Source organism: Mizuhopecten yessoensis, unplaced genomic scaffold (genome assembly GCF_002113885.1).
Source record: "Mizuhopecten yessoensis strain PY_sf001 unplaced genomic scaffold, ASM211388v2 scaffold3229, whole genome shotgun sequence".
Lineage (NCBI taxonomy): Eukaryota > Metazoa > Mollusca > Bivalvia > Pectinida > Pectinidae > Mizuhopecten > Mizuhopecten yessoensis.
The window spans coordinates 651,785-666,555 of record NW_018404940.1 but is presented as its reverse complement, the minus strand read 5'-3'; the positions used below and the strand labels follow the sequence as shown (position 1 = coordinate 666,555).

The 14,771-nt window shown below is 37.3% G+C and overlaps 1 protein-coding gene across 2 annotated transcripts in view; it reads right to left on the bottom strand.

The window, feature by feature from the left end:
- The window catches only part of LOC110447130 (sodium-dependent multivitamin transporter-like), a 30,249-nt gene that overhangs the window by 9,967 nt on the left and 5,511 nt on the right, over window positions 1–14,771 (bottom strand). Inside the window, exons 6-13 of one of the 2 annotated variants that reach the window (XM_021492597.1) lie at window positions 11,941–12,014; window positions 10,483–10,620; window positions 10,249–10,384; window positions 8,826–8,914; window positions 8,339–8,451; window positions 3,448–3,518; window positions 2,402–2,488; window positions 1,759–1,940 (exon numbers count right to left, since the gene is read on the bottom strand). In XM_021492597.1, coding sequence (XP_021348272.1) covers window positions 1,759–1,940; window positions 2,402–2,488; window positions 3,448–3,518; window positions 8,339–8,451; window positions 8,826–8,914; window positions 10,249–10,384; window positions 10,483–10,620; window positions 11,941–12,014 — 890 coding nt within the window. The remainder of the gene's footprint in view (window positions 1–1,758; window positions 1,941–2,401; window positions 2,489–3,447; window positions 3,519–8,338; window positions 8,452–8,825; window positions 8,915–10,248; window positions 10,385–10,482; window positions 10,621–11,940; window positions 12,015–14,771) is intronic. The other variant, XM_021492598.1, reaches the window with a different exon arrangement.

Below are 14,771 nucleotides of genomic sequence, written 5' to 3'. Positions count from 1 at the left end.
ACATATTTGACCCCTGTGACCTTGAATATGGGTGAAGGTCATTCATTTGAACAAACTTTGTAGCACTTCATCTCAGCATGCTACTGGCCAAATATCATCACCCTGAGCATTTTGGTTATTCAGAAGAAGTTGTTTAAAGTTTTTAACATATTTGACCCTGTGACCCTGAAAATAGGTGAAGGTCATTCATTTGAACAAACTTGGTAGCCCTTCACCCAAGCATGCTTCTGGCCAAATATCAACTCCCTGGGCATTTTGGTTATTGAGAAGAAGATGTTTAAAGTTTTTGACATATTTGACTCCTGTGACCTTGAAAATAGGTGAAGGTCATTAATTTTAACAAACTTTGTAGCCCTTCATCCAAGTTTGCTTCTGGCCAAATATCGACACCCTAGGCCTTTCGGTTATTTTTAAGAAGTCGTTTAAAGTAAAATATTGACGCCGGACGACGGACGACGGACGGACGGACGACGGACGCCGCGCCACGGCATAAGCTCACTTGGCACTTCGTGCCAGGTGAGCTAAAAATAGCGAAATAGAGGGTGCATTATTATACAAACGTATAATAATGCCTGTGGCTTAATACTTGAACTAGTATTCCAAGTACCAACCGTGCCAGAATGAATTCCGGTTACAAGGTTACTGCCTCGGGGACTGGTAGTCCACAAGGGTCAACAACCTTGTGACATAATTACTAAATCTAAGTAAGGAAGCACCAATATACAAGATTAATAACACACAGCAAAGGATATAGATATACTGGTACAGATGAACAATTGTAGCGAATGATAGAAATATTTTTTACGGTATTTGTCACAGCCTGATACAGTATCAGTGATAAGAACAAGAGGCCCAAGGGCCTTAGCGGTCACCTGAGTTATATCATAGGTACTGGTAGCTTTATTTTATTATTTAGATGTGATGTGGAAATCAGCATGTAAACTAAGTGAAATACAATACTTGTCATGTCATCAATGGATAAGAATTTGAAAATATTTGTAAATGTTCCCTTTGGGGCCCAGCTCTAACCCCTGGGGATGGGGCAGGAATTCCAAGTTTACAATGTGATACCGTCATCCACCAAAGATGATTCTGACCAAGTAAAAATAACTTCCAACAGGAAATTGTCAAAATATACCCAAAAGTGTTGTTTCCCTATATAAACTATAGTAAACTTTACCCCCTCCCCAAGGGAGAACAGATAGCTCGGGGGTCCTGAAATTTACAATTTAAATAAAGCCCCTGATGATCTTTCCATCCATGCAGAGAAAATGACTGTAATACCTCTGAGTCTGGAGAAGAAGATTTTTGAAATATTGGCTAATTTTCCCTTTTGGGCCCCGCCCTGGCCCCTAGGGTTGGGGTAGGAATCCCAATTTTACAATTTGGTAGCCTCATCTACCAAGGATGATTCTGACCAAGTTTGAAAAAATTCCATCCACTGGTTCTTGAGAAGAAGTTGATAATGTAAAAAGTTTACGCACGACGCACGACGGACGACGGACAACGACGGACGGAAAGTGATTGGAATAGGTCACTTGAGCAAAGCTCAGGTGACCTAAAAATGGTGGTACTTTCAAGAACTTGGCACACACACCAAATTTAATATTGATGGGGGAAAAAATCGTTCAGAAAAGAAAAGTTTTCGTTTTTCCGTTACATAATAAAACGAAGTATTTTGTACTGACCGTAGATAGTTGTTTGGAATGGTGGGGGAGGTATACTAATCAGATGTTAATATGGAATAATGTCACTTACCTCTCCTTTACTTTGATGACGTCACTAATCACCGATTCTGTGACGTTGGTTTGTGTAACATTCCAGCACTGGTCGGTAGGGGCGGGTTGGAGGGCAGCGGGTTGAAGTTTTTTGTTAAAGGCGCTGCCGATGTTAATCCAAAATACTAAACACGTCCCTACCACTCCCCCGAGTATCGCACCCTGGAACAACAAGCATGGAGTCCTAGGACTATCACCAACCCCTAGGGGCTGCACAGCTACCCCATTGATTTTACTGCATTAAACTTCTTAGAAATCATTATTTCAATTATACAAATCCTTACGTCATCAACAGTAATAATCCAACTCTTTTATCAACTGTATTATCCCTATACCAATTATTAGGGGATTGTACGGGCTATTGAGCTCTTACAAAAAAGTTGACTTGCAAATTGATTTCCTTTTATTTGTTTTTCTTTCTTACGTTTCTTTATTTTATAAATTCATTTTTATTTCATTTTATTTATTTTATTTTAGATTTAATTGCGATTTCTTAAATTTTACATATTTAGTTTGACAGGAACATATGGATTCCTTCAAAACTTACACGGGTTTACATATGTAACACCCATGGACTACGAATATGTGACGTCACCAACCTTTACTAACAATGCATCACTTACGATTTGTGTCGCCGATGGAAAAAATATGGAGTACAGATATACACCAACAACTGGAACACCAAAAACAGACAGCATACTGGAGGCTACCTAAAGTAAAAATATAACATGTAATGGGGCTACCTAAAGTAAAAATATAACATGTAATGGGGCTACCTAAAGTGAAACAATATTGTACTGGTGAACATACTAGTGGCTACCTAAGTGAAAGTGGAAAGCACTATACTGATGCTTATCTAAAGTAAAAGTAGACTACATTATACTATAGTTTACAAATATGTAGGACGACTAGTGTTTTCTCGCTGTAGTTTTCAGCTAGGTAGTGATTTGTGACCGTTGTAAGTGACCTGAGGGCACTGTAGTACACACGGCGTTGAGACAATAAACGTTATTTATGGAAATAACTTCTCTGCTTATGTTTACAGTCTGTATCGTATAGAATGTTATGGAGGTCAAACGCCACCGAGTTAAAAACAAAAAGAATAGTTTATGTCAACCTGACAATTTTAAACATGAGCGCTAAACAGAAAACAAAGTAGAAGAAAAAAAGTGTAAGTTAATATTAAATAGAATTTGCAACTGTTCCTTTTAAAACAGAGAATTTAGTCCATAAGTAAAACAATAATTACTGAGAGAGAGAGCTTGCGCTTTACTGCATATGTTACAACTGACACCGATCACAAATAAATATGCCACCGAACAGTCTTGACACAGTTTAACATGTAATACAGTTAGCATGTACAAAGGCGCGTATTTTACATGGAGGCAGATCACACACTTCTTAGGTTTCAACAGGTTCACATGAATCAGTGGCGGATCCAGAGGGGTTTTTTTGGCTTCAGGAAATTTATGTGGATTGGTGTACTTTGAAACAAAATTCGCAGACTTAATATTCAAGATATCAGTGTTGTTATGACAGACGATTAAACAAGTTGTTTAGCAAATTGTTATATTATTCATCAAATAACAAGCTAAGTATACGGGACACGTTTCCTGTTTCAGGATACCTGACTGACCTTATGTAAATGGGACATGTATATATAGCTGACCTTGAACACTGATCCTGGAAATTCTGCCACCATGAATGAAATGCCTAGTCCTACAATGCCGTACACCACCACTGAAATGGTAAGTAAGTACGCACGCTATACCAATGATATTTATATTCATACAATGAAAGTACATGTAATATAACATTTACTAAAGGTACATCATAATAAAGTTTGTTACTACAGGTAACATAACGTTAGTTACAGGTACCAACCATAAAGTACCTTACAGGTAACATTACGTTTACTATAGGTAACATAGAGTAACTTACAGGTAACATAGCGTAGCTTACAGGTAACAATTTACTACAGGCAACATAACGTTTACTATAGGCAACATAACGTTTACTACATGTAACATAACGTTGACTGCAGGTAACATAACGTCTACTACAGGTCATAACGTTTACTACAGGTAACATAACTTTTACGTACAGGTAACATAACGTAAGGCACAGGTTACATAACGTCAGGTTCAGGTAACATAACGTTAACTACAGGTAACATAACGTAAACTACAGGTAACATAACGTAAAGACAGGTAACATAACGTTAACTACAGGTAACATAACGTTACTTACAGATAACATAACGTTGACTACAGGTAACATCACGTAAGGGACAGGTAACATAATGTTGACTACAGGTAACATAACGTAAGGTTCAGGTAACATAACGTTAACTAAAGGTAACATAATTTAAGGAACAGGTAACTTAACGTAACTTACAGGTAACATAACGTTACCTGCAGGTTACATAACGTTACGTACAGGTTACATAATGTTACGCACAGCAAAATAACGTAAGGTACAGATAACATAACGTAAGGTACAGGTAACATAACGTAAGGTACATGTAACATAACGTAACGTTACTTACAGGAAACATAACGTTAACAACAGGTAACATAACATTGACTACAGGTAACATAACATTACGATCAGGTACCATAACGTTGACTACAGGTAACAAAACGTTTACTTCAGGTAACATATCGTTGACTACAGGTTACATAACGTTGACTACTTGTTACATAACGTTGACTACAGGTAACATAACGTTGACTACTTGTAGCATAACGTTGACTACAGGTAACATATCGTTGACTACAGATTATATAACGTTGACTACAGGTAACATAACGTTGACTATAGGCAACATAACGTTTACTACAGATTATATAACGTTGACTACAGGTGACATAACGTTGACTACAGGTAACATAACGTTGACTACAGGTAACATATCGTTGGCTACATGTAACAATACGTTACGTACAGGTACCATAACGTTGACTACAGGTAACATAACGTCGACTACAGGTAACATAACGTTGACTACTTGTAACATAACGTTGACTACAGGTAACATAACGTTGACTACTTGTAACATAACGTTGACTACAGGTAACATAACGTTGACTACAGGTAACATAACGTTGACTACAGGTAACATAACGTTGACTACAGGTAACATAACGTTGACTACAGGTAACATAACGTTGACTACAGGTAACATAACGTTGACTACAGGTAACATAACGTTGACTACAGGTAACATAACGTTGACTACAGGTAACATAACGTTGACTACAGGTAACATAACGTTGACTACAGGTAACATAACGTTGACTACAGGTAACATAACGTTGACTACAGGTAACATAACGTTGACTACAGGTAACATAACGTTGACTACAGGTAACATAACGTTGACTACAGGTAACATAACGTTGACTACAGGTAACATAACGTTGACTACAGGTAACATAACGTTGACTACAGGTAACATAACGTTGACTACAGGTAACATAACGTTGACTACAGGTAACATAACGTTGACTACAGGTAACATAACGTTGACTACAGGTAACATAACGTTGACTACAGGTAACATAACGTTGACTACAGGTAACATAACGTTGACTACAGGTAACATAACGTTGACTACAGGTAACATAACGTTGACTACAGGTAACATAACGTTGACTACAGGTAACATAACGTTGACTACAGGTAACATAACGTTGACTACAGGTAACATAACGTTGACTACAGGTAACATAACGTTGACTACAGGTAACATAACGTTGACTACATGTAACATAACGTTGACTACAGGTAACATAACGTTGACTACTTGTAACATAACGTTGACTACAGGTAACATAACGTTGACTACATGTAACATAACGTTGACTACAGGTAACATAACGTTGACTACTTGTAACATAACGTTGACTACAGGTAACATAACGTTGACTACAGGTAACATATCGTTGGCTACATGTAACAATACGTTACGTACAGGTACCATAACGTTGACTACAGGTAACATAACGTCGACTACAGGTAACATAACGTTGACTACTTGTAACATAACGTTGACTACAGGTAACATAACGTTGACTACTTGTAACATAACGTTGACTACAGGTAACATAACGTTGACTACATGTAACATAACGTTGACTACAGGTAACATAACGTTGACTACTTGTAACATAACGTTGACTACAGGTAACATAACGTTGACTACAGGTAACATATCGTTGGCTACATGTAACATTACGTTACGTACAGGTACCATAACGTTGACTACTTGTAACATAACGTCGACTACAGGTAACATAACGTTGACTACTTGTAACATAACGTTGACTACAGGTAACATAACGTTGACTACTTGTAACATAACGTTGACTACAGGTAACATAACGTTGACTACAGGTAACATAACGTTGGCTACATGTAACATTACGTTACGTACAGGTACCATAACGTTGACTACAGGTACCATAACGTTGACTACAGGTAACATAACATTGACTACATGTAACATTACGTTACGTACAGGTAACATAACGTTGACTACATGTAACATTACGTTACGTACAGGTACCATAACGTTGACTACAGGTAACATATCGTTGACTTCATGTAACATTACGTTACGTACAGGTACCATAACGTTGACTACAGGTACCATAACGTTGACTACAGGTAACATAACATTGACTACATGTAACATTACGTTACGTACAGGTAACATAACGTTGACTACATGTAACATTACGTTACGTACAGGTACCATAACGTTGACTACAGGTAACATAACGTTGACTACAGGTAACATATCGTTGGCTACATGTAACATTACGTTACGTACAGGTACCATAACGTTGACTACAGGTAACATAACGTTGACTACAGGTAACATAACGTTGACTACAGGTAACATAACGTTTACTACATGTAACATAACGTTACCGACCGGTAACATTACGTTTATTACAGGTAACATAACGTTACCGACAGGTCACATACTGTTTATTTCTGGTAGCGTAACGTTTATTGATAGGTTAAACGCAAACTACAGGTAACCAAACATGTATTTACAGGTAATGTCACCTTTACTCAAACATGATATACTTTTACTTCAAGGAAGATAACGTTTACTACTTTTTTCTACAGGAGCTTGTGTCCCTGTATCAGCCGTCATGATCACTGCGGTCGGAGTCAGAATCTTTGTTGTGTGTCCCAAAATCTCGTTCTGTGACCTACGGAAACAGATGCTTTGGGGGGGTTTCGGCTACGTTGTGGAATAGCTTACCATCTGCTATTAGAAAGTCAAATCCCCTGGCCAAGTTCAAGAGGGACATCAAAACTCACCTCTTCACGTCTGCATTTTAGAATCTTTGCAAAGACGTCATGTAAATACCACCCTTTTATTTGTTCAATTATGTGCACATTGCTTGCTTAAATGTAAAAAAGTGATTGTAAGCCTTTGTTTTTTGTTTTCACAATTATAACCATTACTATTATCCATATGTTGTAAAGCGCTTTAGAGTAATTTTATAAATTATATAGGGCGCTATATAAATGTTGTATATTATTATTATTATTACTTGACAAATTCACTCATCAATCACATGAATGTTTATATTATTACACGTGTAGCTTGTCGGATTCATTACTTATTCATGGCAAGACTGATTAAGCACAAACATACTTAAGGCGAAGTAACCACACCACTGACTGAATATCTTAGTAATACTGTTCAAATACGAGCAATAAACATTCCTAATTTTCATGACAATACATCTTATTGACTTGCTGATTTCCCTGTTCCTTCATTCTGATCAGCTGATACTTGCTGACGTAAATGCATTACATGAATTAGTTTATCTTAATAACGTAGTAGAAGAATCGACCTCGGGGCACCCGGAGGCAAATTTAACAGTATTTTGATATAATACTCATACATGTTTATGACATACATAATTGGAGGCTGACCTATCATTGTATTAGCACGAGGACGTACCAAACAGGGCAAAGATCAAGCTTTGCTTTGTATTTCCCAGGGATTCCATTATTATGAAACCATTTTGTGAGGAGAGTGTTTTCATGTTTTATCGCTTCCAGTAGTTTTTCATTTGACCCATTTGGCCGAGACAGTTTCTTTCGTAAATTAACCTTTTTGTAAAGTGTCCTTTTATAAAACAATACCCTGACTTCTCCACTCGGGGATACCACATTTCATAAACCCTGATTGTATGATGTTAGCATGAGCAATCATACCTGTTTTCATGATAAATTAGTAATTTTAGCACGGTTTTTTTTTTTTTTTTTTTTTACATCTTCACGAATCACCGTCACAATGTAGTGATATCACCAGTTCGTACAGTGTAATAGTGATAATGAATGGGTTATATCACTATAATGAGCCGGTGACGTCGCCAAAGGAACCACATCATGGTAGTGACAAGTAATTCAATGCACCATAATCATTTAGGATAACTAGATTGACAAACAGTCGAAATTACATGACATTCAAACCAAGTTTCTCGACAACCAGCCATTCTCATTGTATGCCCATTGCTCCTATTTACCTGAACACTTGGACAGGCGGGTGACAGTCGCGTCCGACAAACGAGGAAAGTGAGGTTTGATGAAGTCCTCGTGTGTTATCGAGGACATACTGGCCAAGCTGGAGGACACAGAGCTGGAAAGTTGGATGGAAAGACAGACAAATAAACTTATCAGAGCGGAAGCTGATCAGATGAACAGCACTGATAGACTGTTAGAATATACAGACCGTACATGGTTGTTTTCAAAAGAATCTGGATAACAACATTACATCGGATTAGACAGGACATTGTAATAATCAAGGGTTCGATTAGACAGGTTTCACTGTGTCATGTTAGTTTCAAATCTTACCGAAAAATAACCAATATTAACAGATCATATCCAGTTGAGCAGATATCCGAATTATTGCTCATGAGGAAAAAATTATTTTTACACAAAATGTTATTGATGACAAACAACGACTAATTCGACAAGCAAAGACAATGAATAGTCGACGTATATATATACTACCTTAGTGATGCAGACACGACGGCAGCCAGGAACATTCCGGACATACCCGGAAAGTTCCGAAATATGTCGACCACCATGTAAGGCAGGAGCTGTAACGAGTCAAGTTGTGATATGTTTTGTTTTTAATTCTGTAAACGATAAAGAACCACCACACCATACATACCCATCAAGGCAGAAATATTAATTGTCATACAATGATTTTTAATGGTTCCACTAAAGTTATATCCTAAAGTCCCAAAAAAAGGTGAAAGTCAAATTTGAAATATTTCTTTTTTCTTTTGGTTTTACTTCATACATAAGTTTCAACATTTTTGAAGAATGTTTTTTTTATTAAATGTGGAAATTTTGGCAAAACGATCGGAAACAGGTCAAAACTGTCATATTCCCAGCATAATTATGAAGGCATTCATCACTCCAAGAACACCTGTAACCCATACATGTTATCTATGAACACATCAATTTAAGGCGTTTGTGAGGCTTTTACTTCTCTGAACTGTGGCGTAAAGTAAACTTAACTACTGACATACATATCAAGGATTATTGACAAAACGCTATAACTACATGTACGACCATACCTGAACAGATACATGCCAAATCCTTGCTTATTCCGAGTGGGGGATACATTTTACTACCTTCACGAATCAGTGATGTCGCCAAATGGTCGCCGTTTTACTTTTTTTAATCTCAGTTCGTAATATTCTTTATTAGAGTAGATTATGTTACTCGAATCAGTGATGTCACCAAATGGTCGCCGTTTTACTTTTTTTAATATCAGTTCGTAATATTCTTTATTAAAGTAGATTATGTTACTCGAATCAGTGATGTCGCCAAATGGTCGCCGTTTTATTATTATTATTTGACTAAACACCGGTTGTAATAGCGTGCAAATGGACGTCAATTTCGTCGTCATTTTATAGCAAAACAAGTGGTCGTTTGATTCTTACGACAGTGTTTTGTAGATTCGTGGTCGTGTTAAGCAGTTATTCACACTACACCGTGTTTTATTTAAGTAACACGCACGAGAAAGTTTGAAGCAGTTCATTTTCTACAGGTGGTCGCTGAGGCGAGTTTGATTGTTTCTAACAATATTGTGTTGGTATGTGTCTTGTCGGCTAAAGGATTCGAGTTATAATATCTTTTAACATTGAAGACATAAGGAAAGATTTGTCAAATATGTAGAGACTCACAAGACACCTACTTGGTGCGCCAGTTAGCTGATGGTACTTATTAAATTGGAAACACTTAAACTTTAAATGTTTCATCCGCTACAAACAAACTACGTTCGCAAAAATATTTTTGTTGTTATTAGTAAGTTAGCATTAGAAAGAAGACGTTCGATTCTGTCTTGTATGATACAGTACGTCTGGTGGTCTTACTCTTGACGTATTGTCTTCACATTGGCACATTGTTTCATTTGACTTACTTGGTTAGGATTGGGCACCTGTTTGGATTCGAGGGGGTCACATCCTTTTGACGTGAAGTAGGCGTAGGCCACTAATCCCTCCCCACAGGCCAGACTCATCGTCAAGAGAAAGGCGGGGCCAGATAACAGGTATACACTGGAAGCATACAAAAATTGACATAATGAAAACTCATTCATGCATAGGCTTGAAAGACGGTTGAAAAGACATTTGCAGAAGTGGCAAAAAATTCTTACGTCGTCGCCTCTTTTTGTGTTTTGCAAGAACTCATACGCTGGATAGCACTCTGTTTCACAACGGCGAAAAAGAGCTTGCATGTTCCACCAATGACGAGACTCCACAGTGTGTACTGGACTAAAGGGTCAGGGTCAAAGCTGAAACATACATCCAGAGGTCAAGGACGAATTGAAGACAAACAATTCAACATCAATGTCACAACATTGACATGGCGTTGTCATTAATACACAAGAAGACGCTTACCCTTCCGTAACATTTAGGCCAATCTCTGTGCTAACTTGAAGGTGTCCAGTATTTTAAGTGTTGTATATGTTACTGATTATACTTTTATAGTGCAAGATGACATGTTGCGCCTTAAGAAACCTAGTGTCTTGTTAGCCTTGGTGGTGATGGACTGTATATGGTTGTTCCAATTTAGTTCTGAGTTAATGATGACCCCTAGACATTTTCTAGAATCTAAAATTTCTAGATTTTGACCATGTAACGAATATTGATATTTGATAGGGGTTTTCTTCCTAGAGATATTTTTGATGGAACTCATTTTGGCGTTAAAATTCATCTGCCATTCCCCCCCCCNCTCCCCCTTTATCAAAGGCTTTAGAAAAATCTAACAGAGCAATATCCACTTGTTTGTTTTATCAAGGTTCCTGGCAATGTCGTCAATAGTAAGGATCAATTGTGTTTTAATAGAGAATTTAGATCTGAAGCCATGTTGAAGATTGGTGAGTATATTGTGGTGCTCAAGGTGAGACCTTATATTGCTATGGATAATGTGTTCAGGTAGCTTACAGGTGATACTAGTAAGTGAAACAGGTCGGTAATTTTCAGCAGATTGTTTATCACCGTTCTTGAAGACTGGTACTATACGTGCCTCACGCCAGTCAAGTGGTACTGTGCCTGAGTCTATAGAAATTTGAAAAAGACAAGGTAGTACTGGAGTAATTTCTGTTGATAACTCTTTGAGAGCTCTAGTTGGAATATTTTCTGGGCCAGTAGCTTTATGTACCGGTATATTCTGTAGTAGCTTGTGTACACCTGACTCACTTATGATTATGATAATGGGAGACATTGTGTGAAATGGCGATGGGCCTAAATCTGGTAATTCTGAAAGATTTTCCCTGGTGAAGACGGACCGGACGGAAATTGTTTATTTAAAATGTGTGCCTTGCTTTTAGAATCGGGGTAGGTTAGACCATCTATTGGATTTCGTATTGGTGGGATGTTGTTTGTGTCCATCTTTTTACTCTTAATAAAACTCCATTTTGTTTCATTTTTTCTGCGAGCTATGGGCTAATAATAGCATACATGTACTTACTGTAAGCTCTACGTGTCTGTTTTGCATTTTAGATTTAAGTTTTGTATATCTGTCCTAGTCCTGTGGCTTACGAGTTTTCCTAGCCTTGTTATAGGATCTTCTTTTTTGTCTAGACAGTCTTTGTGACGGACGTTGTACTTACTTGAAGATGTCCAGTCTGTCTGAAGCTGTGTTGACCTCCCATACATAGGCTGCCCCTCCAGCGTCTATAGTACCCTGTACGAAATGAGATATGAGGGTGATAGAGTAACGTTATGACGTTATGGAAAGTAAGAAGGATATCTGTACAAGGGGATGGCTGATTAGAGGAATATCTGTCTGACGGATGGATGATCAGAGGAATTTCTGTATGACAGGATTGATGATAAGATGGATATCTGTATGAAGGAATAGATCATTAAAGGGATATCTGTATGACGGGATTGATGATTAAAGGGATAGCTGTATGATGGGATGGATGATTAAATGGATATCTGTATGACGGAATTGAGGATAAGTTGGATATATGTATGACGTAATAGATGATTAGAGGGATAATTGACCGGATACATAACAAAGGGATATCTGTATGACGGGAAAGAGGATTAGATGGATATCTGTATGACGGGATGGATGGTAAGAGGGATAACTGACCGGATACATTATAAAAGGATATTCGATGAGGGAAAATATGTTCAGAGGGATAACTGACAGGATACATGACAAAAGGATATATGTATGACGGGAAGGATGTTCAGAGGGATAACTGACCGGATACATGACGAAAGGATATATGTATGACGGGAAGGATGTTCAGAGGGATAACTGTATGAAGGTATGAATGATAAGAGGGTTAACCGTGACCGGATACATGACAAAGTGATATATGTATGAAGGGAAGGATTATCAAATTGATATATGGATGAGGTGAGGGATGATTGGATGGATGTCTGTATGACGGAATGGATTATCAGAGGGATATCTGTATTACGGGATGGATGGATGGAGGGATGTCTGTATGACGTTAAGGATATGAAGATATCTTCATAACGGGATATTTCACGGAGCGGGAGTGAGAGATGATGACTGGGCGAGGGAACTAGTATGGGCAGAAGGGGTATGAAAGGGCTCTTAAGGGTCTTAATTAAAAACAGACTTGGCGTTGGTTGACCTGTTCATTTCAATGTTACAAAGCATGGACTGTTTTTATTATCATCCGGCGTATTAAAAAAACAAATGTCAATTTCTTAGAGTTACTTCTAAATTTCTTAAACTTCTGTTACTATGTACTTGATGGTTTGCACTTTTTTTTTTTTTTTTTTTTTTTTTTTTTTTTATCTTACCAGGCCTTTCCAGTGTCCTTGACATCTAGATAAACATCTGAAGTAAATGTAGGGCATTGCATGCATTATGTAATATGAGAGGTAAGAAAACCTTGTTATCAAGCATGCCCATTAACGCCCAGACATACAAGGTTAACTGAAACCCGAAAAAAGACCAGCACAAAAATCAAATTACAGTCTATTTTCACGTGTATTTTAGAGCACAAATACAGCATCCGTCTGCTTGGGTTAATGCTCAGTCTAAAACTTTTAACACTTAGTGTTATCTGGTGGTATTTTTTTTTTATATATATTTGTACGGAAGTTTCGACCTTAAAGTTCTATCCTTATTGTAAAATATCTTACGATATATTCTCTCCTAAAGTTCTATCCTTAGATAATCTCTTACTGTACTAGTGTAGTTTCTATCCTAATGTTCTATGCTAGGGTTGAACTTTTTTAGTATATCTTCTATCCTAAGATAATCACTTACTGTAGTTTCTATCCTTATGTTCTATGCTAGGGTTGAACTATTTTAGTATATCTTCTATACTAAGATAATATCTTACTGTAATTTCTATACTAATGTTCTATGCTAGAATTGAATTATTTAAGTATATCTTCTATCCTAAAGTTATATCCTAAGATAATATCTTACTGTAGTTTCTATCCTAATGTTCTATGCTAGAATTGAATTATTTAAGTATATCTTCTATCCTAAAGTTATATCCTAAGATAATCTCTTACTGTATTTTCTATCCTAATGTTCTATGCTAGGGTTGAACTATTTTAGTGTATCTTCTATCTTAAGATAATCTCTTACTGTAGTTTCTATCATTATGTTAAATGTTAGGGTTGGACTATATAAGTATTTCTTCTATCCTAAGATAATATCTTACTGTAGTTTCTATCCTAATGTTCTATGCTAGGGTTGAACTATTTTAGTGTATCTTCTATCCTAAGATAATCTCTTACTGTAGTTTCTATCATTATGTTAAATGTTAGGGTTGGACTATTTTAGTATATCTTCTATCCTAAGATTATATCTTACTGTAGTTTCTATCCTAATGTTCTATCCTAAGATAATATCTTACTGTAGCTTCTATTCTAAAATCTTAGCGTTCTCTCCCCGTGTTCTATCCTAGCTTTATATATCCTAGCGTTCTATCTCTTTTAGGAACCAAATATATACATAACTAACGCATGAATTATAAATTTCGAACATAATATAACTGCATCAAGGATAACATAATGAAAACTTTCCGCCAATTTTTTTCTAACATTTTCCATCGTCCTATCTTACTTAACAGATAAACTGTAAAACGAATCACCATAACTCATTAATGGGCGGGTCCGCGAATTAGAGCAGAGGGCAGAGTGGGGACATGTTGCTGATGGCCAACCCTCTATCTCAAGGGGAACACAAAACAACACGGATATTCTACAACGTACACGAGAAATAGCTAGTAAGTAGAGGGTTGCGGTTGGGGTTAGAGGATGGATTGTGACTCCCGTAAGGGTAGGGGCGGGGTTGGGGTTAGAGGATGGATTGTGACTCCCGTAAGGGTGGGGGCGGGGTTAGGGTTAGATGATGGATTGTGACTCCCGTAAGGGTGGGGGCGGGGTGTTGGTTAGAGAATGGATTGTGACTCCCGTAAGGGTGGGGGCGGGG